General features: G+C 42.2%; 1 protein-coding gene across 7 annotated transcripts in view; it reads right to left on the bottom strand.

Moving 5' to 3' along the window:
- The window catches only part of ARHGEF28 (Rho guanine nucleotide exchange factor 28), a 238305-nt gene that overhangs the window by 125614 nt on the left and 86106 nt on the right, over positions 1 to 26585 (bottom strand). For all 7 annotated transcript variants that reach the window (XM_036410844.2, XM_036410855.2, XM_036410845.2 and 4 more), the window contains exons 5-7: positions 11487 to 11670; positions 8666 to 8846; positions 5416 to 5488 (exon numbers count right to left, since the gene is read on the bottom strand). In XM_036410844.2, coding sequence (XP_036266737.1) covers positions 5416 to 5488; positions 8666 to 8846; positions 11487 to 11670 — 438 coding nt within the window. The remainder of the gene's footprint in view (positions 1 to 5415; positions 5489 to 8665; positions 8847 to 11486; positions 11671 to 26585) is intronic.

Raw genomic sequence — 26585 nt, 5'->3', positions numbered from 1 at the left:
GGCCAGCCCTGTGGGGACCGCTCATTCAAAACGATGATTTTAACTCTGCCCTTTCCATCACACAAATGCTGGCGAGAACCCTAGGCCGGTAGTCCAAAGGCTAAATAGGTCAATGTTCTGTTCTAGATGGGTGGTGGGTATTCTACAGCACAGTGAGTTCTGACTGCCTGGGCAAGCTGTGTGCCCTCAGACAAGTAATGTGACCTCTCTGCTACATCTTCTCATGTATAAAATGGGGAAAACTGGCTCCTGGACTGCAGAGATATTCCTCTCTATATTGGACTGTGTGTTCTATGTTCAGCTCATAATTAAAGCCCCTGCACTTAGAGCAGTGCCCGACACACAACAGATGCGTGAGTGAAATTAAATGGCAGCCAACTCCTTGAGATCAGGGTTTTTTCTCTTTGCTTTTTGGTTACTGTTACATCACCAGTGCTTAGAACACTGCCTGGCACATGTGGGCAGTGAACGTTATTGAATGGACAAGTAAACGAGCCTACAGGGCTCCCATGTGTCTGCCAGTCTGTGCCTTACATCTGGGTCCATGGCCTCGCCCACCTTCCCCGGGGGGTCACGAGGAGGAAATCCCACCGAGCCTGCCTACAGCTGCTGCCTCAGCCCTGAAGGAAGGACCTCACCTTCTCTCCTTTGTGCCTGGAACTAATATTCCAATCCTAACCCTCTGTTGTGTGTGTGTGTGTGTGTGTGTGTGTGTGTGTGTGTTGTTGTTGTTGTTGTTGTTGTTAATGAGAATGTGGAAGATAGTTAATGGGGAGAAGCCAACAAAGTGTGAAACTAATGACACAAAGGCTAAAACAGCAAATCACACAAGGAGTTTTTTAAACTACAAAAGAATAAGAAAGAAAATGGATTTACAGATGGTCATTGGTATTGCAATGGTTCTCTTTGTTTTAAGGCCCCTTAGACTCCAAGCATGATAGCTTCCCAAACAACACGAAAAGTGTGTGGTGAGGCATGGGGGGGATTCTGGAAACTCAGCATGACCATGAGTCATCAGTCCCTTGCCCCAGTCCCAGTCAGTGTGAGCATCACTATATAAATGGATGGAGAGAACCCACGTGACAATGAAAAAAGGAGGAAATAAGGTCTAGAAAGGACAGGACCACTACAGGTAAGGAAGCAACATTCCTAAACTACCTTCCCCAGACCACTTCCATGAGATACTGAGAACTGTGAAGAGGAGATTCTTTCATGACCAATTTAGAGAACTGCTAGGTTAAACAGGATTACACCAGCTTCTTGATGACAAGACTTACTAGAATCTACAAAACATTAAATGTATTCTCAATCTCCAACACAGGATTCATATACAGAATTTTTTACCTATCTGGTCAAAGAATCCTTATTTTTCAGAACATCTTCCAAAATTGGTGTTCTGTATAATGCTCTTTGGGAATCCGAGTGTAGGATAGTAAAACATAAAATAAGGACCAAAAAAATGCAAGGGACAAAACAGAGTCAATTGGAAGATTAATAAATACTAATAAATTTAGTGTTAATAATAATTAGCTTATTCATCCCAGCATATTAAAATAAGATGACCTTTGGGCCATTTAATTCATTTGGAATAGCTTCCCATCATTCTGGAAGTACAGTTACAATCATGAAATTATGGAACATAATTGGTTCAGAGACAGTAATAAAACCATGTATCACACTAACAGGAACAGAGCAGTAAATTTCTAGGCTAGTTATTATAGTCTTTTCATTAATGGTAGCTACAAGCTAGAGCATCCCTCTCTATCCACTGTGGCAGGAGAAACAGAAAAACATAAGCTATTAAGAATATTTTAGCCCTGACTGGTTTGGCTCAGTGGATAGAGGGTCAGCCTACGGACTGAAAGGTCCCAGGTTTGATTCCAGTCAAGGGCATGTACCTTGGTTGCAGGCACATCCCTGGTAGGGGGTGTGCAGGAGGCAGCTGATCAATGTTTCTAACTCTCTACTCTCTCCCTTCCTCTCTGTAAAAAAAATCAATAAAATATTTTTTAAAATATATATTTTAGTAGATGTCAAAGGGAAAGTTTGCTTCTGAAGTTTAAAGGTGGTAAAAAGCAAGCTCTTATGCTCAGAATGTTTTATTCTTCCAGTTGAATCATTTCCAGGGTTATGAATGGACAAAAAAAACTAATTGAATATTTTCACTTTAGTTGAATCCTGCCCTCTGCTGGGATGTACATACAGTTTCTAATGTCCAACAAGCATATACAGATAAAAGCATTGTCTAAAGAGTCTATGAAGTGCACACATTGTTTGAAGTCAGAGGACTTGAGTACCTGTCCAAATTACTTTTCTTTTCGGTTGAGTGACTGCAGTCCAGCTAGGGATGTATTAACAGCCAGGTATGTATTAACTTGTCCATTCACTAGGCCCATCGAACTCAACCTAAAACTGAGTACATTTTTGTCATGATGCTGCTTCCTGTAAGACCTATCCAACCAGGAATTGCTGTTTTCCCTCACTGTGACACCCATGTGACATACTACACCTTCAGGACAGAACCCACCTGTCCCCACCTCTTCAAACTCATTACACTGCTATGATGCTGACCTTCTTCTGCATTACTTTCAGCAGCTCTCTGGCCTCTCTGATCCATCTATACTCTCACAGTGACCTTTCTAAAATAATAATCTAATCTTGGTTCCTTCAAACAACTTCCCTGTCAGGGTAGATTTCCAGTTCTTTGCCTTTACAAGTCCTGCTGACCTGCCTCTATCCCAAGCCTGTATTCCTGGCATATCACTCACACACACACACACACACACACACACACACACACACACACACACACACCATACCCCAGGACTTCAAAACGACCTGCACCTGCCCCCCTCTTCCCCCAAATGCATCATGCATAAACTGGCTCAGGACTCTGTGTTGCATATATATCTCTGGTCTAGATTCCCTTCCCTCTATTAGATCACAGCTCCAAGGCCACCTCCTCCAGGAAGCTATCCATCACACTCCTCAGAGTTCTCCTAATGCTGGAGCCACTTTACTCCTGTAGCACTTATCATGATGTGCTGGGACAGCTTGTTTTCCTGCCCCAATCCCAAATTGTTCACCCTGTAAGGGCAAGAATTTAGAATTTAAGTACATATTTAGACCTTATTTTTGTTCTCAATTCGTTCAAATGTGTATTACAGGGGAATAAAAACACAAAAGACATTAATTATTGATAAATGTCAGAAGTTGACTTAAAAATAAAACACAAAGGAAAAAGAAGGGTGAGGGCTTAAGAAATAACAGAAATGTGAAAATGCATCTTAGCAGTACCCTACACATTTGCAACTGGCTGGCCAGAAACTTAGCTCCAACTTTTTATCAGCCAACTAGGAGCAAGAAACCTGATCCGTTACAGTTAGAGCAGTAAAGCCAGCCAAACGCTCGGAAGAAGCCAGCATTCCTGACCTGAGACCAGAAGAGGTTTCCCCTCTAGGTCTCCCAAAGAAAGTGTGAAGTTACCCACCACCGCCTTGGGCAAGCCAGGCTCCCTCAGCGTGACCAGCACCTCGCCCACAGGAGAGAAGAGGGGGGCACTTCCACGGGGCCCACACGGGTGCAGCTGGGTAGGAAATTCAGCTGGTGAGCTTAACCAGGAGTGTGCGCAATGTGGGCGGGCCACACAGGCCTCCAACAGTCTGCACACACTTTCCTTCTCCAAGATGAAGTTTTACCGAACATGGGATCAAAGAGTTTAAGATTATACTGTCTGACAAATACCTGGAATGTAACTATTCTGTGTTGCTTATTACAAGAAGAACCAAAGGTATAAACCAGCAGTCAACAATTGGTGGCTTAGGGACAAGGATCTTGTCGTATTTTCTCTCCCCAACCCCAGCATCTAGCCTGGTGGCTCTCATGAGAGGCATCAGTAGGATTCCATGTGTTACGACGTGGAAAAGAGAAGTGACGATGCGTTGCCCCTTCACATGAACAGATAGTTTGCAATGCCCCCTCCAACTATCCTGGATTTACAAGATAATGTGCCCAAATAATAACCCTATCTCACATATAATTTAAAAAAATAAAAACAATACTCTAATATATAAAGCAAAAGAAAACTGATAAAAGATAATATGTATTTCAACCTATAAAATCTTTGCCCTGACCACCCTAGAAGACATAGTGATGTAGTCAGATTTTTGGAACTACTGTTTTAGAAAATTAAAAAATAAATAAAATAAAAAATATATAAATAAAAAAGTCAGAATCCATTCCATACAACAAGTATGGGAATATTCAATGATAGAGGTGAGAATGCTCCCTAGAATCACAACTTGTGTTTATTACTAGGACTCAGTAAAGATCAGACACATGTGTGTACTATGTAAAGAGGAAAGATCCTGAATTGAGGTAGAGACTGCTCGCCCAGGTAAACTTAGTTGGAGAAAATAAGAAAGTACAACATCCTGGCAAATGAGCTGGGTGCTACCCACAAGTGCAGCATCAACATGATCCCATGAGTTATGACATGGAGAAGAGGAGTGGCAATGTGTTCCAAAATTATACCTCCTGCCAAGACTCCCACCTCGAGCAGATTTGTAGCTTCAGTCTCTGAAGGTCCCTCAGGACTGTGAACCATGTGGCAGGACATCCCGGGCCAAGGATGTGTCTCTCTCACAGATGTCTCTATCTCCGTACCCTCACAACATCCCGCAGCCCCGCCCCTTACCTCTACATGCCAGGGGTGCTGCCCACAGCCCTTGTGACAACAAAGATACCATCACGACCTCCATCTTCTTCAAGACCCATCACCCAGCACAGAGTAAAGGCTCCATAATATGAAACAAGCGAGTGGCGAAGGACTGAATGGGATGAACAAACCGAACTTGAAAGTGAGGGGGATCATCGGTGTGTCAGGAGAGTGCCCTGAAGGTCAGGGGTGTGAGAGAACCTGGCCCGGGACCTGGCAAACAGCACTCAGTAGTGCTAACTGGTTTGTTTGTTTGTTTTTTAAATATATTTTATTGATTTTTATACAGAGAGGAAGGGAGAGAGATAGAGAGTTAGAAACATCGATGAGAGAGAGTCATCGATCAGCTGCCTCTTGCACACCCCCTACTGGGGATGTGCCCGCAACCAAGGTACATGCACTTGACCGGAATCGAACCCGGGGCCCTTCAGTCCCCAAGCCGACGCTCTATCCATTGAGCCAAACCGGTCCCGGCAGTAGTGCTAACTGTTAAACGAAAGTGGAAAAACAGTGTATTTCATGGGATGCTGTCAGAGGACCCAAGGCCACATTGTAGCTCACAACCCTGGCCTTGCCTCTGATCTCCCTGGTCCTGGCTCCTCTTCACTGAGCACTTCAAGCCCAGGGAGCTGGCTAGTCTTGTGCACTTTCTGAGCTCCCCGGGGTGGGGGAAGGGGGTGGAGAGGGAGCATGCATACCTTCTTCAGTTTCTGCAGCACTGGAAGGCATATCTGATCTTTCCTCTGGCCTGGTTTCTTGCTCTTCAAGAGTCTAAGGAAGCAAGAGGGGGGAAAATCACTGGTTACCAATTGAGGCTTCAAATCTGCAACTAAGAGATAAAAATCACATTCAAGGACCTCAGAGCAGGGACAGCCCAGAGGCCTGGTCTGGGAGGTCGGGAGAGACAGGCAGCACCCCAGGAAGACGGTGAGAGATGTAGAGGGAACCTGGAGGCCTGGGCCAAAATGGTCCCTGAAACTAATCCTCTCCTGCTTCCTCAGGTCACAATAAGGCTCTAGGAACGTGATACATGAATCAAAAAGGGGGACAGAGAACAGAAAATCTTGAAACCAGAGAGAATGGCCACTGTTTTATACATCTGCCCACCTAGACCAATCCCCATCTGCACCCTAAAACACAGGGATCTCCAGGGCCCAGATGATGGAGAGGACCACAACCCTCATGACAACAAGGCTGAGCATGGGGCTTGGGCTGCAAGCTGACACACACAGGTGCAGGTTGTCCCTGGCTGAGACTAAGTTTGTGAACCTCACAGAGAAGCTGCCCTCTTTGGAACCCTCTGTATTTTCTATTAAGATGGATTTCCCACAGCCAGTTAAAATGTGAAGAAAAACAGAATTAATGGTAAAACAACCCAAGACTGCATCAACACATGTTCCAAAGTAAACACATAGGCAAACTTAGACAACCCTACAACAGACTCAGATGTCTGCAACCCCTTGGCATGACCTTAAGTGTATCACTTCTCAGCATTCTGATGGACAAAATGCCACTACAGGGAGCAAACTAAAACTGGATTAAAAGACATAGCTAAGGTTTTGCCTAGTATTTAATTTTCTAATATTTCCCGTCACAGTGTGGATATGTAGCACCAACTTGTCATTGTCTAACGCTTAATATCCATTACAAATTTCCAGCCCACCGGTGCCAGCTGTAATAGGATGTGTGGACACGAATCCTTTACAACTCTGAACAAGTGTGGCTCTGAGTGGGGTCAGCCGAATGGCTCTTGGGCGTGGCACAGCAAACAGATTTCCGCAACAAGCTTTTGCCGTTGTTCTGGAAGCTGCAGATAACTGTGCAATACCCAAACCCTGAGACTGAAGTTGCCTCCTCATCAATACTGTGGTTCACCAAGGATGAATTAGTTCCTCAGATACAGTCAGATATAAAAATAGACTTTTATCCTGGCCAGTGTGGCTCAATGGTTGAGCAACAATGCATGAATCAAGAGGTCCCCAGTTTGATTGCCAGTCAGGGCACATTCCTGGGTTTCAGGCTAGATCCCTGGCCAGGGGAACGGAGGCGGGGATGCAGGAGGCAGCTGATCGATGTGCCCTCATAGATGTCTCTATCTCTCTATTCCTCTCTAAAATCAATTTAAAAAATAGACTTTTAGAAATCTAAAACTTAAGAAAGCATGAATACTTATAACAATGCATAATTTCATATTTGTTACCCAAAGTGTAAAGCTTTGGCATAGATAACCTATATAACAATTACCACCTGCTCACGTTTAAAACAAGATCTAATCAAGTAAGAAGTACGTGCCACAAAAAAATTTAGATTCAATAATCTCATAAAAAAATTTGGTGGGCAGGGTAGAATTAATGCCTTTGGATGTTCTAGAGAATCTCAGCCTTGCTCCCTCCAGGTCTCCCCACTCCCTACCCAGCCACACCACTGGGGGTAGGAAGGAAAAGAGGAGTGCTAAGACCTGGAACAAAAGGCCATTTCATTGTAACTCATTCTTTTATCAGCGTTATGTCATAAACAAACTTTCTCAGTGTTTTACATGAAGTGAAAATCTCCAAGTAACTGGAAAGCAATTTCCATCTGGTCTTTGTTATTGCAAAGTCCACTATGAAAGACTATTAAAGCATCTACATTTACTCCTCCTAACTCTTCCCCAAGATGATCAGCGTTAGCTCAAATGTGTTATGAGAAATCACAAACCCAAACTAAGAAGTTGGAGGGTTTTATAATGGAGAGAAAGTTCAGCAATGTTTGCTGTACACGGAGCTTGCTCCATCCTTCTCAGGAGTGTGTCACCAGGTGCCATGCTGCCACCTGAAGACACACATGTTGCTGAGCTCCGCCCTGAAGGGCCTCATGGAGCAGAGTGCACCTCTGCAGCTCCCTGGCTGAGACAGCCACAGCCGGGGGCCAGGGGAGAAGCCCAGGGATGGCTGAAAGCTTAGTGTCTTTAAATGACAAACCTTCCACAAAATAGGAAACAGCACATGCCAGAAAAATAAACACTAACTTTCCAAAAATCCAACAAAAGGAAGCAGTTCATACTCTGAAGAGCATGTTTCATTAAATAAAACCCGATATGGAAAAAGCCAATAATAATGTGTATTTTAGAGATAATGTTTTGAGCTAACTCTTTTATTTTATGAAGCAAACGTTTGGCCAGTACTGTGATAAGTAACAAGATCAGTCTCCGGAACTGTGTGCTCCGTAAAGTCTATTCGCCACAAAGCCCGAGCCTTATTAATGGACGTGCTTACGAGCACGGGGTCACGGGGTCTGTGGGTGAACCCTGTGCCCTGAGCACTCTCAACCAGACTAACTCGGCCATTTTACTCATAAGAACACTTTGCTTAATAATAATTAAGAGACATAAATATTCTTTATATTCTTCCAGATTCCACCCAAAAAATAAAAATAGTGAAGATGAAACAGCTTAAATCGGAGAGGGGCAGGCTATGATGGCACTCAGTGCTGGTGTGTGGGCCCTGTGGGAGGGGAAAACTTCTCGGAAAAAGAACTGGTTTCAAGTGACGAGACCCCTCTCAGGAAGAACCTGCACCCTGGGACAAATGCTTCACTACACCTAAGCCATAAAACACCCACAAGTAGATAATACACAAGTAAAATTACCCTAAATGCAACTGCTTTAGATAAGAATTATAGCATAAGCAATACATTAATAGAAAATACCCAATGTTAGTGTTTTTAAAGTCCACCATTGACAGAGCGAGCTCATAAAAAGCAAAAGAAACAAGAATACTATATAAATTCCTATTTTCTACTACCGAAATATTACACAATAATCTTCATTCTACTGTGTAACAGTTTCCAATTTCCTGCCTCTCCCCCGCCCCCCAAGCTCCTGTTAGAAAAATGCTGTTCCCCAAACAATGAGTGCTGCCCGCACTCTGCAGGCGGGGTAATTGTACGCTAGAATAACAGGGCACAAACCTTGCTGAGAAAGGCTCTATCCCAAAAGTATTTCCGGAAGAGTTTAATGTCTGCCTCCAGCAAATGCTCGGCCGTGTGGTGAAGCGTCAGGGTCAGTGTTCCCGAAGCGTGAATGTACTGCAGGAAGGCGTCTTCGCTGAGCTGCACCCGGGAGGAGCCTGGGGAGCGGCTGCCCTGCAGACTGAACGTCACAAATCAAAACCCACGCACAGCTTTGGAAGCACCCACCTCCACATCCCACCGCCCCGACATCGCAAACCCAGCTGGCAAAAAGGCCCTCGAAAGCTACCTGCTGACAGTAAGCACATAAGGTCCACAAAATCGTGTAAACAGGTTCTAATAAAACCGTCTTTCTTTTCCCACCTAGGGGAGATGTCAATTGGAAAGCCATTTACATATATTATATACATTCAAGATTTATGCAAATAATGAAACAGCACTCATTTTACCTCACTATTTCATTCTCCTTTCAATCTGAAAAGATGCCTCTCCCTTTCATGGGGCTACGAGTAGAACAAATTAGCAGGCAGCCGCCAGTTTATTAGATGATTACAGTGGAAAACAGATATGATCTCCAGGGAACATGGCAAGGTTTGGATGTTACAAACAGTGAGATATTCAAAACACACTGGTCTGCTTGTTGTAAGTCATTTTCTCATACAAATGAAAACATAAATTGGATCATATTTCACTCTTGAATACACTCCCATAAACAAAGAAACAACATTCCCAAACTAAATTCCTGAATATCTGCTTATTTTCTGTTCTGTTTTGGCTAAGAACAGTCCCACATTTATTGGCTACATGTAGGCTTCCTGGGTAGTATCATAGTATGCAGGATGGCTTATCAGCTCATGCGATGAAAAGAATAAAGAAAGCTCAGGGTGCTGAGGAGGAAAATGCGAGAGACTCCCCTCGGCATGTCACACCCCAGCAGCTGGCTCCCAGGTTCCGTGTCACAGAACTAGTGATCTTCATCTTTCCTCTCCGTGGCCTCATTCTGTTCATGATCATGCGCCTTTCAGAAATGCAGTGTACTTCCAATCCAATAGACGTTATCTCCATCACAGGGAGTGACAACAAGAGATCCATAAGGAGCACTGGGGCTCTAAGGTTGGGGGCATCCTCCTAACCTCTTGGCACTGATAACTGGCAGGGACTCCAGCATCATCCAGGAAACAACTTCCTATTCCAATGACAAGCCACGGAGACAAATGGACAATGGGCTCTGAGCCCGAGCAATCAGGTCACTGCGATTAATTTAGAAAATGGAAGACCTAAATTTAGCTGACAGTCAGTCTACTTCTAATTCCACCCACAAATGGATTTATTAAAGGGGTAAACTTTAAAACACATAATATCTTCTGGTCTTGGACCCCGAAGAAAGATAAAAGCCACACGATGAAGAAGTCCGCCTCTAGCAACTCAATGGAACTAAGTCAAAGGAAGCCGTCCTGCTGGGGCACAGTAGAGCAAAGAAAAGGGCAATTCTCTGTGGATGGTTCTTTCTTTGGTTGGTGATCATTTAACCAAATGAGGGGGGAAACGCACACACACAAAAAGAGAACTCTGCCTTCCACTCCAAGATCCATGTATGGCCCAGCCGGTGTGGCTCAGGGGTTGAGCATGGACCTATGAACCAGGAGGTCATGGTTCGATTCCCAGTCAGGGCATGTGCTCAGGTTGTGGGCTTGATCCCAGTGAGGGGGTGCAGGGGACAGCCAATCAATGATTCTCATCATTGATGTTTCTCTCTCTCTCTCTCTCTCTCTCTCTCTCTCAATCTCTCTCTCTCTCTCTCTCTCTCTCTCTCTCTCTCAATGTCTCTCTCTCTCTCTCTCTCTCTTTTTCCTGAGATCAATAAAAATATATTTTTAAAAGACCCATGTATATATCATACAACCATAAATTAATTACATTGAGTTCTATGAGCCAAACAAGAAAAACAAGTCCATTAATACTATAATAATGCTGACAACATTTAATATTTTGTAGCACTTCGGAATTTTTAATATATTTTCCAATTTGCCTGAGGGATTTTTTTTAACCACATGTTAAGTGAAGAAAATTACCATATATGAATCCTCTTTTCATAGCTTAAGAATAATGACCAATCTGAACCATGTAACGATATATTCATAATTCATTGAAAGTGTGGATATCATCATCAAAATGACAATGTTATAGTTGATAAATTATTTTTCTAGATCCTGATAACCACCCCTTGACTTTATAGTGTTTTAGGGTTTGTCTATAAGTCATTGATTCAAAAAAACTTACATTCTTTCAGTGAGTGTTATATGCTGAACACTGGAGTGGGTAAAACAGAAATAGTTTCAGCCCTCAGATTTAGGAAGGAGTCATATGAAACAGGTGATCACTATATATATATATATATATATATATATATATATATACATATATATATATATATGTATTTCTAAATTACAGTGAATAATTTTAGTCATAATTACTATTGTGAATTAATAATCATAAAAGACTACAACACAAAAGGCCTTTCTGAAGAAGTGATATGTAAGCTGAAACCCCAAAAATAAAGGGATATTAATTAATGTTATTAATTATTATTAAGTATACCTGCCTATAGAGATTTTGAGACTTTTTCCCTACCTCTTTTTCCCCCATAAAGTGTTAATGCCAAATATACCTGTATATCTATGCATGTACTTTATGCATGAAAAATAAAGGTAAAACATAAACCAATATTAGCTTGTGGTTTGGTTATTTCAATTTTTCCATTATGCTTTGCAGAACTTATAGAAACAGATTACAAGAGAAACCACCAAGTAGCCAGACTCACTTTGTGATGCTGTCAGCCAGCGTGAAGTGCCCACCATTTAAAGCTAAGTCTACTGGTGTGGCACCCTCTTCATTGGGTAAAGCCAAGGCCTGAATGCCCCCCGGGAGACACACGAGGAACTGGGACAGCTTCGGCAGGCCCCAGCGCACAGCCAGGTGGAGGAGGGTCTCTCTGGGAAGCGTAACTGAAAAGAAGACAAACCCATGTTAGTCCCTGTTTCCAAACTCTGCCTCACACATTTTATCAGAGACCGCACATTAGACATAATAAGAAAGGCAGAGTTGGAGGAACCACTGTAAGCATCGAATCCAAGCACCTCCTTTACAGATGTGGAGAGCTCGGTCATCTGTCCAAGGTCAGGTAGCCGGTAGGTGCTGGAGCTGGGTCCCCTCATTGCTGATACAGGGTTCTTTCCACCACCATGGGGCACATTCGCATCCCCTATCACTCACATGCAGCCAAGTCTTCCAGGGAAAACAGGGCTAGGAACAGACCACACTTTGGAAGCAAACAAATTATTTCTTTTAGGAGATGGTGCCACCACAGCAGGGCAGGCTCCCAGAAGCCAGCGCTGGAAAGCAGCCTCCGTTTCCACCCTTTGTCCTCTGGTGAGAAACTGGGCAGAAATGGGTTTCACCCGTCCAGAAAACTGGAGACCATGGTCCCCCCGCTCCCTAAACTTCACCCATCCATTAGATCTGTGGGATTATTTCAATGTTGCCAAAGCCACCCCAGCTCCTGGTGTATCTGAGTGTCTTGGTTTCATTGTGGTATTTGCTGCTCTATATATCATGATTGTTTCCTAACTGTATCATCTTACAGGTAAAGGGGTCCTTGAAGCTTTTGATTCCTAACATCCAGCATCCTATCTGGCAAAATGAAGTCATTTGGTGTTTGTGGAGTCGAATGGCAAAATCTCACTTATCTGTGTATGTTTAAAATGCCTGGTTTGTATAGAATTCATGCATCTGTATTTCTATGGCAATGACCCAGTGTCTGGAACCCAAGTCGCCCATGATAAACATTACGATGAAAATATGCAAAATAACTATTTGCTTATATTAAAAAAAAAAAAAAAAAAAAAAAAGCCTAGGGCTATTAACTCCATAGACATTAAGACACATCTTCAAACAAGCCTAATCTTAAACTAAACATGAAAATTTTAACATTCAAGATCTGTTGGAATAAGCACGCAGTAATTTATTAGATTATGGCTCTGTGTTTTCTAAAATGGTTGTACTGGTTCATATTTTATCTAGCAATGAATGTGAATTCATGAGAGGTTGGTAGTTTATTTTTCAATCTTCCAACGTGAATTTTTGCAAATTGAAAGGCATAGTCAAACCTAAAAAGATATGATAATAACCTTAAATTTGGACTGGGCAGTAAATAAATCACTTTCCTTAAGTAATAACCAAGCTGGCCAACCCTGCACACGGTCTCAGGCACTCCGGAAGGCCTCCTGGTGTGTGCTGCACTTCATATATCCTTTTCCTGAAAAACCCAGGGCAGGGATGAACCTCTTAGGACCTTGATGTCTTTGATGTGCCAGCCCGGGTTTCCAGGCAGAGAAACTGAGCAATGGCCGAGTGAGGGGCCAGGGCTTTGAGCCCTCCTTCCCTGTCTGGGGCAGATGAGCCTCTATGCCCTGATGGAAATGTTGACTGAACGACACAGCCTGCTCAGTTCCTTTTTGTGTCTGGGTGATCTTGCACCCAGGCTGTTATAGGTCACACCTTTTAATGTTTGCCATTAGAGCAATCCTTCGTCATTCTGTTGTAGTTATCCTTTAGTTCAAATAACTCCTGGCACCAGCCAAACAGGAAGAGACCTATTTACTGGCGGGGGGGGGGGGGGGGGGGGGGGGGGGGGATGTTTCATTTTAATTGAACACCTCACCTCTGCCAAATTGCATAACCCCTTTTCAAAGCTTGTCTTCCTGACTGCTGTTAAGAATCTGAAACTCTATAACAAGCAGAATAATTTTTAATGTCATAATGTTTCCTATTTCAAGCTGTTTGCCTGATTCTGTGCTCAGAGCTTTTATATTGAACTAGAGGCCCAGTGCACAAAATTCATGCAAGGGGGTGGGCAGTCTGGCCTTTCTAAAGGGGGACATCTCACAATCCGGGACCTCGTCTGCCTGCCTGATCACCCCTAACCACCTCTGCTCAACTGCCTGATCACACCTAACCACTTGCCTGCCTCCCTAATCGCCCCTAACCACCTCTGCCTCACTACTGCCACTGTGGCTACTGCCACTGGAATTACATCCAGAAGGTCATTTGGCTGTCTGGTCTAATTAGCATATTATGCTTTTATTATTATAGACTAGAGGCCCGGTGCATGAAATTCATGCACAGAGCAGGGGTGCACTCAACCCAGCCTGCACCCTCTCCAATCCAGGACCCCTTGGGGAATGTCCAGCTGCTGGTTTAGGCCCAATGCCTGGGATCAGACCTAAACTGGCAGTCAGACATCCCTCTTAAAATCCGGGACCACTGGCTCCTAACTATTCACCTGCCTGCCTGCCTGATCATCCCTAACTTCCCCCATGCCAGCCTGGTCACCCCCAACTTCCTCCCTCTGCTGGCCTGGTTACCCCCAACTGCCCCCTCTGTCGGCCTAGTCATAACCAACTGCCTCCCTCCATTGGCCTGGTTGCCCCCACCTGCCCCCACACTCCCACTTGCCTCGTTGCCCCATGCAGCCTGCTGTTCAGTCGTTTAGTCATCCCTCACTAATCCCCCTGATGGCCTGGTTGCCCCACGTGGCTCAGTCATTACTGTTATTTTGACAGTGTCCTGGACAATTTGCATATTCCTCTATTATTAGTATAGATGAGAAAGTGCTCTTAAAACATTTTGCTCAGTTTCTTTTTTATTTTTTTTTTCTTCTTCAAACATTAGAAGATCTGCCGAAGCCGGTTTGGCTCAGTGGTAGAGCATCGGTCTGTGTACTGAAAGGTCCCAGGTTCGATTTCGGTCAAGGGCATGTACATTGGTTGCGGGCACATCCCCGGTAGGGGGTGTGCAAGAAGGCAGCTGGTAGATGTTTCTCTCTCATTGACGTTTCTAGCTCTCTATCTCTCTTCCTTCCTCTCTGTAAAAAATCAATAAAAATATATTTTTAAAAAAAAACATTAGAAGATCTCTCTCCCCCTGTCTTCCTATTTCCCCATGAAGTTGGCAGATTCTGGGAGAGGGAGAGGTGGGGGGGAAAGGAGGGAAAGAGTGCTTTCTGTTCTCTCCCACTGAACTCAATGTGAGGATGGAGTCAGAAAGGAGAGAACAGGGAGCTGGACTAACAGAACTGACTTGGAAAGCTCTTTTGGTGGCAGAAACAGCTCCCCCTGCCACACACACCCCCCCCAAAAAAAAAAACCCTCACACTGTTGGTCAGACTGAATACACACACACATACACAATAAAATGCACAGTTGTGTTAAAGGTCCTCCCCAGAACAATTAAAAGAGAATATCTGGGTCAGAGTCCAAGCATCCATCTTTTCTGAATATTCCCAAGATTCCTATGCAAAGTCGGGGCTGATATCTCTTACCTTAAATAAATAAGTGGCGAACAAAGTATATGTTTTCTATTTATACCTCTGTCTCCCAATCAGCTTTTAGGTAAGGAGTTTCACCAATAAATAAGAACAAAAAAACAATGCTTGTGACTCCGGCAAGTTATTTTAAATTCATATTACTTACTGCTAAGCCAGGATATAGCATTAAATAGCCAGCAAAATATTAAAAACTACTAAAATATTTTAACATAATAAAGCTAGAATGTGATAGGCACAATAATCTAGCATTAAATGATATTTTTAAACACAAATTAATTCAGAAGTAGTTCTACATTGTAGGATTTAGTAATGTTTTATAACTCCTGAGTGCAGCCACTAAAAAATACTCAACACTCTAAGTTTATAAAGAATAAATTTTTAATCCACATAAATCCAATTCATAAAAATAATTCTGGTTTCCAAAGCCACACATACATAGTTCATGGAGGTCTCAATTTGTGCATCTAAGTCATTCAGTAGATAAACTATGATAGTAACCATGAGGAAACTCCATTTTTTTTTTTTTTTTAACATGACCCTTTCTCCTTTCTTTCCACACACTCCCTTCCTTAGGACATCAGATTCTGGTCAGTATCAAACTGTGGCAAGAACAAAGCCTCAGGTCTTTTGACCACAGAAACAGAGTTTGGTCAAATTACAGTTAACATCAGCCCCAGGCCCATGACCCTGTGAACCACTCCCTCAGGAAAGCAGACAGAACAATGCCATGTTTGACGTCAGGATCTGATGCCCTACCCTGGCCCCAACCAATCAGTAGAGCCCATGACCCCAACTCCGTTAGCCACCATGATTAATGATTTCCCCTATATAACTCATCCCCTGGAAGCCAGTGGTTAGCACTAGCTCACCTGTGATTCCAAGCTTAGCACCATTTCCCCAACTAATCAACCTCCACTTTCTTTGCTATAAACTCCTGTTCGAATTTAATTGGGCTTTGATGCGTACAGGTGAACAGACTCTTTTACTCTAGTAACACTATGCCAGGCCCTGTGGACACACAGATGAGCATGGTCCTTGTCTTTGAGAAGCACACAGTCAGCCCACTTTTGTTCAGAGTTAAAATAAATATCTGTGAAATCACTATCAGATTTGACGACAATTCTAGGCTTGACACCAAGAGGGTGAATAAAAATAAAGAAACAATGTGCTCTACCCCCAAGAAAACTGCTCTGCCAGTTAATCCAACCTTCCATGACTTGAAAATGTAAAGATGTTTATAAAATGCCAAAATGATGAATAAAACATAAAGAGAATGAAAAAATAAAGTACCAAAAATGTATATGGAAAGTTGAAGAGAGAACCCGGCATCTCAGGTTTTTTTAAGACTCTCAATGAGAATGGAAGGAGAGGTCATGTCCACAGCATCTAGACAGTCTAACCAGGGCTTGGGTGTATGCATAAACAAATCAGCCTTTCGCGCAAGATCGGAGGGTGGTCACTCCAGGACAGGAATTACAAATATAAATACGCTCATGGGAAAGAGATGGAAACGGGATGTGTGTCCATGGAGCACAACGCCAGCATGGCAGGCATGGACAGCACCGTCGAGTGCAAAGGGGAACAGGCTACTGAAGTGGCATGTCTGGATTTGAACGCACACAGAGATGTAGCTTTGAGGAGACCACTTAGTCCTCAAGTTTTAAACGCCACATGATCTGTAGAAGGAAAGTGAAATCTGCCCAACCTTCTACCCGGGATAGTCAGGGGTCTGACAGGAAAATATTACATGGAACAGAGTTCTCGAGAACAAGAAAAGCCAGTTTGGGGGGACTTATCAGTCATATACATTTGTCTGGTCTTTTAATACTAAAAAATATAATAAACAGTCACTAAATTGATATGTGGTACATTTGAAAACAGTTTTCCTCGGATGATAACTTAAAAGCATAATTTAAGAGAACGAGCTGTCTGCTTTGGAGGCCCTGTAATTGCATCAGTGTCGGACACCAGCTGTGCCATTAGGCAAATGCGCTTCAGCCCAGGCCTTGGGCACAGGCGCACATCCGGTGCCATCAGCAGCAATCATGTCATGTGCCCTTTCCAGACTGCGCAGTGATTTTTTTTTTCATCTGTTAATGTTTCTTCAAGGCTATGATTGCATCCCCATTCATGCATTCATTAGGTATTTGCTGCCAGCCTAAATGCACCGGGCATTCTCCACTCTCCCTCACACCACAGGCCCCCTCCAACCCACCGGCCAGGAGCTCTGTTCTATTTCGGAGACAAATGAAAATACAATGCAATCCGGTTTTATTACTGATGAGCAGAAGAAGTGTAGACTCATGCTATCTTGGAAATGGCCTTTGAAGGTCTGCAGTGTGAGTCTGATATCCAACACAACCAGAAAACTGGCCACTCACTCCGCTGTGGTCAGGCTGGGTCCACTCACTGCCTTTGCACTGAAAGCCAGAGCTGCGAGTCCAAAGGCCCAGATTGAGAAATATTAAACTGTGGAGATGAGCTACCACTTCAATTGAGAAAGGAAAGAGTACCCTTTTCCTTAAGAGTTCAACTCTGTACTAAATTCTTTACTGCTAAAAAAATAAAGCCGGGGGGAGGAAGGGGAATGGAAGAGAGAGGAAAACATGTTTAAATTAAGGAGTTAAACCTCACAAATGATGCAGATCTGTGTGCATGTGCGTGGCTAAGTGCTCTAAAGCAATTTCACCCATTTGCTGTGGGCCTATTTTAAAATACATTCTGTCCACCACCAGCACTCTGCAGAGGGTTACCTTAGCAACTGAAGGAATAGAATACCAGTTTTAAATGTCAGAAAAGCAACTGTGGAGATATTATTTGTCCCTTTCGATACTATCCAAAGTGATAGATAGAATGCTAGAAATACTGAGTATATATACAACTGCTTGAAAAAAAATCATCAAGTTTCCCAAGAAAAACATAAAACCCTAGAATCAGTCAATACCCATAATGTATTAATTTCTAAATGCTTCAGGAGACTTTTTTAAAAAAAAAACCTGGACATCTGTATTTTGTAATCAATCTGTCCTCTATGGGTTTCCTACCCATTGGTATGTTAGCTGATGCTATTATATTTCAAACTTCCTGACCAGTACAAAGTTTAGGAGCAAAGAAAACAAAGATGACATTTCACATAGCCTGTGGGCTGAGTCTTATAATTCAATGTGCCTTCCCTGATTAATTAGACCTGGACACACCAAGTCAGGGCCAACCAACAGAGCCAACCTCCGGAGCTTTGCTCTATTTTCTCCCTTCTTCCACAGCCAGCAACCGGTATTCAAGGATAAAAGCACCAGCCAAGCTCATTTCAAGTGTTAAACAAATCTTGCTTCTTACTAGTTACAGATCTCTTTCCTCTATTCAAAGAAAGATAAACAGATATTTTCCTCTGTCAAACATTGCTGGCCCACACATTCCCTTCTCCTGTTGCCTAGAAAGAAGGTGATGGTTTCGGGTGTGTGGCTTGAAAGGAAATGTAGATGTCACAGAAATCTGGCAATTCCGACTGAGTCTTTCGTAATGAACTGTTGATTCTCGCTTAATGGCTTTCCTGCAGATAAGAAGAAATATTATGACTGCTCTTTAAACGCCTTAAGAGAACACTAAACCATCACGACACATTTTAACAGTTGCTGAATAACCTCTAGCCTTATAAACTTTCTTCCGAAGTCCTTCTGGCCCTCTGCATTGCTTTTCTTTTTCTTTAATAGTTCTAAAGTGTAGAAAAACAAACATTCTTCTTCAGAGAAAACTAATTTATGAAGACTCTATTAATAATAATTTTTTAAAAGCACCATGCTAACTACCCTTCTCAGTAACAGCATCACATCACACAGCTCGGATCCACTAAACTCAGGCCTGTGGCAACGTTTCTACATTTCCTTTGAGTTCACTATTCATTGCTCCATGACTTGTTTTTGCACAGATGCTCTACTTGGACTTGCTTTTATAACATGGGTTCTACAACTAATAAACCATTTCTCTAATTTCTGTATTCGACTTTAAATCTGTTTTTGGTTAATACCCTCTTTCCCTGAAAATAAGACAGTGTCTTATATTAATTTTTGCTCCCAAAGATGCGCTAGGTCTTATTTTCAGGGGATATCTTATTTTTCCATGAAGAATACGGTACACATTTATTGTTAAATGAAAATAAAGGAAATTTATTACCTGTATACGGTACGGTAGTACGGTAGTTGTCAACACAAACCAGCCAAACTGTGAATCCTACAGTATCAAGAATTTACTCATTTATTCAATGACAATCATGTCATCATCTTCTGGAACATCATCATAACAATCCAATTCCCGAATTTCCTGGTGAATTTCTTGTGATTCCATTTCTTTCAGAATCAGTGGACCAAATCTCTCATGTTTAGCCTGGGGGTGGGGTGGGGCTTATTTTCAGGGGGATACCTTATATTTCACTCAGAAGGAAACCTGTAAGTAAGTCTTATTTTTGGAGGATGTCTTATTTTTGGGGAAACACGGTAACTCCACTGATATTATTTGCACAGTAAGACGTATACTCTTAATGTCATCTTTGGGATCAATAGTTAGAATAATTAATTCTCTAAGCCACCCTCAGTAGGTCCTACCAGTTCCAACAGTTAGTTTTCCTTGGGGACAGCTTTCCAACCAACCATCCATCTGCAGATTGAAAAGTTGGCTCTCTAAATACATCAGCTGTGTTTAACTTTATGCCCAAGACAGCCCCACAGAAAAGTTGCAAAAGCTCAATTGACTTACCCTAAAAACTTCTTTTATAAAAGGAGAAGATGCACTGGCCAGTTGCTCAGTGGTTAGAGAGTCGGCCTGTGGACCAAACGGTCTTGGGTTCAATTCCTGGTCAAGATCATGTACTTTAATTGCAGGTTTGATCCCGGAACCCCGGTCTGGGTGCATGTAGGAGATAACCAGTTAATATGTATCTTTCACTTCTTTCTTTCTTTCTCTCTCTCTCTCTCTCTCTCTCTCTCTCTCTCTCTCTCTCTCTCTCTCTCTCCCCTTCTCTCTTTCTCTTTCTCTCTCTCTCTCTCTATTTATCTACCTCCCTCAGTCCCTTTCTCTAAAATCAATAAATAAGTATGTAAACAAACAGGCCAAGCTCTACTTCTCCCATTGGGAGAGGAGCTGCTATGCTCCCAAAGGCAATGCTATCAGTGCTCTGAGATGGCATCTGTAGTCCTTTTGGGCTCTTACTCAAATAGCAGCCTCCCCAATGCAGGCATAAATCTTGGTGCTTGCCAGCCATGTCAAGCATCTGGGAACACAAGAGAAGGAAAGTAATTTGGTTGAGCAGACAGGGAAGACTTTAACTCAAAAATTATCTCAGTAAAAACTAAATAAAACAAAATCTTTTATCCTAATTAACCTAATTTTCAAAAGTGTGTCAATCTCTTGGAAAATATTTGTCTAAAAAAACAAACAAGCTAAAATCCAAAAACAGAAAAAGATAAATTATGAAATTCTATTAAATAATTATTATATAAGTATTGAAAGCTTTACTGCAAATTTGGGGTCCTGGGACCCTGCAAAAGCTTGTATCATAAAAGCTTCTTCACAAAAAGAATAAGTTTGATTTTACAAAATAGGAATCCAATTTCACTTATGACGCAAAAATTAAATAAAACCCAGGGTATTTCCTTCCCTAGAACACATAACGAAGTTGCATATTGCGTAATGATGGGTAAAATGCAGGGCCAAGAAAAAGCTCTAGCCGAGGCCGGTTTGGCTCAGTGGTAGAGCATCAGTATGCGGACTGAAAGGTCCCAGGTTTGATTCCGGTCCAGGGCATGTACATTGGTTGCGGGCACATCCCCGGTAGCGGGTGTGCAAGAGGCAGCTGGTCGATGTTTCTCTCTCATCGATGTTTCTAGCTCTCTATCTCTCTCCCTTCCTCTCTGTAAAAAATCAATAAGATATTTAAAAAAAAAAGAAAAAGAAAAAGCTCTGCTTCTCTTTATAGGATTCACAGTCTGTTCCAACTCTGGGCTTTCTCCCCTCATAACTCTCAGTGATTGAAAAGGAAAAGGAAATACTGATGCTTCAATCAGACTTTTCCATGACAAAGTCATGACATAAATCAACTCATTCAGCAACATCCATTTAAAAAAAAAAAAAAAAAAGCATAAATAGATAAACACAAAAAAAGTTTAATAAGTGTGAGTAATAAAGTTTTAAATAGTTTTTGGATAAGTATTAAAAGAAATAATTACTAACAAAAATAACTGTTTCTACTTACGATGTCCCTCCCACTAACATATGATAAATTCCAGTGGGCCCCATGACTCTTTCTTTTTTTGTTACTATAACTCATTTACCTTGAAGACAAGCAATACTAATGAAATATGTACACTAGAAAAAGATGCATTGAGTGCACAAGAGAGTCTGAACTGCTTAAGGTAAAATTCTACTAAATTTGAGGAGAGAGACCAAGATGATGACATAGGAATCTCCTGAACATCCCCCCTCTCATTGAAGCACCAAATGATGTCATATACAGCAATTCCCTGAGACTACCTGAATGAGAAGATACCACATCAAAGGAGAAAAGGCTGACACACTCTCTTTCATAAACCCCTTCCTCAGCACAGAACCATACAATGTGGAGAGAGCTCCCAACTCCCAGCTTCTCCCTAAGTAGCAAATGGGTTGGATCACACATCTAGTAGCCCAACTTTTAAGGCTCCCAAAATTTCTAGCTCTGAAAGCCAAATGGTCTTCTATTTATGAGCCCCACAGGACTACAGCAAACAAAGCAGTTAGTAATGTTCACACAAACATGCACTGTGGCGACCTCCCCAGGGCTCAGTGTAGAGGATGCAGGCAGAGACACTCATCTCCCAGTCCTTCCCTGGAAAGGACTTGACTGCATACAAACTATTACCAGAGCATTCCGTTTCTAATTAGCATGCATCTAGGGGCTGGCTGGACCCGGGAGCCAGTAAGATTCTCCCTTATCACTCCAATTCCCTCCAACATAAAACCAAATCACCAGCCTCTCTCTGGAAGGATCTTGAACACATACATGTCTGGTGCCACCCAAGGAACAGGTTCTTGCATCACTCAGCTCTGATAGCCAATGGGGTTTGCCTTCTCAAGGACTGTAGTGAATAAAGCAGCAGCTAATGGTGTGCACGTGATCATTCGCTACAACTATCCCACTAAAGTTCACCACAAAAGGAGCAAATAAAAGCCTAGCTCCTAATTCTACCCTGGAAAATTTGACTGCATACTTTCCCCATTTTTTCCTTCTATCAGCCCAAATCTAGGTGTAGACTGAGATCATCCCTATTTCAGGGCACTGATGGGTCTGGTATAGCACCAACAACTGGGTCCACTAAGGACAAAGACAGCAACTTGAACAATGACAAATATTGAAAAGCAACCAGAAGTTTGGGCTGGGCTGACTGACAAAGTTCATCTCCCACACAATACTAGTCTGTCAAGACTGGAGAGGTGTCTATTTTATCTAATGCACAGAAACCAACAGAAAATCAAGGAAAATGAAGAAACAGGATAATATGTTGCAAATAAAAAGGTAAATCTCCAGAAACTGATTTTAATGAAATAAAGATAAGTAATTTATCTGATAGGGAGTTCAAAGTCATGGTCATAAAGATGGTCACCAAGGTCAAGAGAGCAATATATAAACAAAGTATTTCAACAAATAGACAGAAAATATTAAAAAGCACCAAATAAATCACAGAGCTTGAGAATATAATCACTGGAAAGAAAAATACAATAGAAAGGTTCAACAGCAGACTAGCTTAATGGAAGAAAGAATCAGTGAAATTCAAGATAGGGTAGTGGAATTCATCCATTCAGAGGAGCAAAAAGAAAAAGAAATATTAACCCTGTCCCTTAACACTGATGGTGTAGAATTTCCATTACAAGTCTAGGCTGCAGGCAATGTTACCTGTACTATAAACTGTTCTAATAGAAAGTCTAAAAGAGTTCTTAGAAATCGTTAAGGAATTGGTTACAAGACCAGGATTTTCCCCTACACATGTAGCTTCATTTGTCCAGACCAACTGCAATTTGCTTTCCAACTATGTAATACAATATATTCTCTATATATGGAAATCCATTCATATACTCGCACAAAAGTCAACTTAGTCTGAGACTTTAGTATATTCAGACACAGTTCTAGAGGCTTCACCATATAGCTATACCATTAATTCGAATTATCTAATTCAACCATCACAATAAATCAATGGAGTGGGTACTATGTGCCTCATTTTAGAAAGTATAACTTGGTGGCATCGGAACTAAAATAACTTGTCCAGGAGATCTCACAGCCAGGAAACAGCAGGGTCAAGATATGATCCTGGCCCCAAAGCAGCTATTCTAATGGCTGTGACACCTGAGTTGTTCTCCCATAGAATACAATGTCTCACCACAAAAAGGAACTGTTCCAATTTTCCTCTCATAAAAATACATATTTTTATATATAAGTATGACAAAGGTCAAGAAGGCCCTCTTGGTGGCATAAGTCAGCTTGTTGCAAACATATAGATAATCCGAAGGGCATGATAGATGGAGGCTTGGAAAACAAGAATACATACCCTAACAGCAATGAAAATGGTAATATGATGACCCTTAGCTACCTGAGGGTAGCCCAGTGTCTCTGTCAGCAAAAAAGACTGAACATGCACTTCCAACACAGACTGTGCACAAAACATGCTGTTGAATCAGCTCCAACCCCTGGAAACTCTATGAATGAGTTATGTTCACTGTGTCCTGCCTTCAACAGCCCTGCTCAGAAAATTGCATGCATGTGCTATTGTCAATTCACAAAATAAAGATAGGAAATCTTAATTTATTTCTAAACTAGAGGCCCAGTGGATGAATTCATGCATGGGTAGGGTCCCTCAGCAAGGCCTGCAGGGATTGGTCTGAAACTGGTAGTCCAATGCTGCCTGCTGCTCCTGCTCATCCCGGCCTCACTGTGCCTGCCGCAGGCTCACACTCAGTCAGTCTTGATTGGGAGAGGCTCACGCCACCATAGTGGCATTCACCAGCCATGAGCCCTGCATTTGGCACCCGTCCCAAGGTGAGGAGGGGGGCCCAGGACACAATCAGCCTTCTGGGCGGGCAGTAAGACACCCTTGCTGGCCCAGAATCAGTATCTGTCCCGCTGACTTTCGCACCTGTTGTCGAGAGCCACCTGGCGGCGGCTTTCATATTATTTCTTCCTTGCGGAGCATCTAGGGAGGGGAAGTGGCCATAGTGCCTGAGGTCAACTTCCAGGAGTTGTGCCAGTAGTGCCAGTCCATCGGAGCCTGACCCATTCTCTGGAGATTGGACCTACAGGACACTGAGGGAGTGAGTAGCTGCCGCCGGGGCTGGTGGGCCTCCAGTATGGGTCGCTCAGCTGAGTGGCATTCCTGCTGGGGGAGCGCACTGACCACCAGGGGGCAGCTCCTGCATTAAGCGTCTGCCCCCCGGTGGTCTGTGCATGTCATAGCAACAGGCCAACCAGTCGTTCGGTTGCTTAGCCTTTTATCGGGTCTAGTAATAATTAATGTCGTTTTTAAACATTCGTTTAAAATCTTGCTTGGCGTTGACTTGTATTGACATAACCTTCAAACACGTGGTATCTACAGAACGTGTGAAGTGCAATTAACAAGTTTTGCTTGAAAAAGTTTGTGTTTGGTTTGGTTTTTGTTGCAAAACTAGGGCTAAGAAGATGGCGGATGAAGAGCATATTCGGCACTGCATGCTTTACGAGTTCCAATTAGGAAGAAAAGCAAGTGAGGCTGCAAAAAACATCTGAAGTGCTCTTGGTCAAGATGCAGTTAGCGCCAGAAAATGCCAGCGATGGTTTGAGAAATTTCGCGAGGGAAGTTTTTCGTTAGATGACAAGAGTGGTCGAGGCCATGTGTCCAATTTTGATCAAGAAGCTCTTCAAGCTCTTTTGGTGCAAAATCCTCAAATTACCCAACAAGAGCTTGCGACAACTTTAAATTGTTCACAAAAAACAATTTCCAATCAATTGCGTGCACTTGGCAAAGTCCAAAAGTTTGGAAAATGGGTTCCTCATGAGTTGACCGACAACAACCGTAATTAAAGAGTCACAATTTGCAGTTCGCTCCTCTCTCGTCAAAACCGTTTGCCGTTTTTAGAGCAAATTGTTACCGGAGATGAAAAATGGGTGCTGTATGTTAATTTGAAAAGGCGGCCTCAATGGTTGGACAAAAATGAGGCTCCACAGCCCACGCCAAAACCTGACTTGCATGCGAAAAAAGTGATGTTGTGTGTTTGGTGGAATTCTTCATTATGAACTTTTACCATCTAACCAAACCATTACAAGTGCAGTGTATAGTGCCCAATTGGAAAGGTTAGCCCAAGCTTTAAGAAATTATGAAAGCTTTAGGTCTTTGTTAAAAATGGTCCGCCTTCCAAATAATAATAAAACACCCCAAATGCTATTGTTAGGGTTTCCTTAAAAGCCGCGAAACTTAAGAGAATGAAGATCCTTAGCCAAAAAACATATATATAAACACACACATAGTTTCCAAAAATGTATACACACTTTAACTGCTAATAAGTCATTTAATTTTCACTCCTTTTCATGTTTAACTGATTTGAAATAATGGGTGAAGCCAGACTAAGTTTTTAATAAAGAAAATTTATCCTAAAGTGCCACTAGACTTTTTTTTAATGGGGATACTGAAAGACAAAGTTTACAGCACAAAACTGACAACAGTGGATGAATTGAAGGCACACAAATACATAATGAATGATTCTTGATGTTTGCAATTCCACTGCTTTGCATTATCAGCAGTGCCTGGACCAGATCAGTCATCAGTTTGAAAAGAGACATTGACAAAAAGAAATTATTCATTTCTTTAGATTCTTTTAAATTTTAAAAATGAACTGTATATTACTAAACACTGACTTTATATTCATCCAAAGTGTGTATACATTTTTAGGACACCCTGTATACTGAGTGGCCAGATTATTATGATCTCTGAGTACATAATAACCTGGCCACTCAGTGTATATCCTGTATAATAAAAGGCTAATATGCAAATTGTCCCCTTGACCAGAAGTTCGACCAGCAGGCAGGCCAACCAACCGCCCATGTCCCCTCCAATTGGACAGGATGGCTGGACCCCACCCATTCACAAACTCATGCCCCAGGCCAAATTATTATGCACTCAGAGACCATAATAATCTGGCCATTCAGGGTATATATAATTAATTCACATATGAATGCACATATATGAAGATATTTATATGAATATACATATGTATGTATAAATATTAATAAATTTTCTTATCCAGAAACATTTTTCCTTCTATATATGTATGTAGGAGAATTAAAATAGTGATATATAGATTGTGCAATTCCTTGAATGTCTAAGGATACAACCTTCATTCACTCAACAAATACTTCTTGAGCACCAGTTATCTTCTAAGCCCTTTTCTAGGACCTTGAGGATAACAATGATAAGAACAGACACCACCCACTCCCTCAGGGAGCCCACCCATGCACACCTATCAATCAGCTATTATACTGTGCAG

This window comes from Pipistrellus kuhlii, unplaced genomic scaffold, assembly GCF_014108245.1.
Source record: "Pipistrellus kuhlii isolate mPipKuh1 unplaced genomic scaffold, mPipKuh1.p scaffold_m20_p_4, whole genome shotgun sequence".
In the NCBI taxonomy this organism is placed as follows: domain Eukaryota; kingdom Metazoa; phylum Chordata; class Mammalia; order Chiroptera; family Vespertilionidae; genus Pipistrellus; species Pipistrellus kuhlii.
The sequence above is the reverse complement of the archived record's forward strand: the minus strand, read 5'-3'. Positions and strand labels throughout refer to the sequence as shown.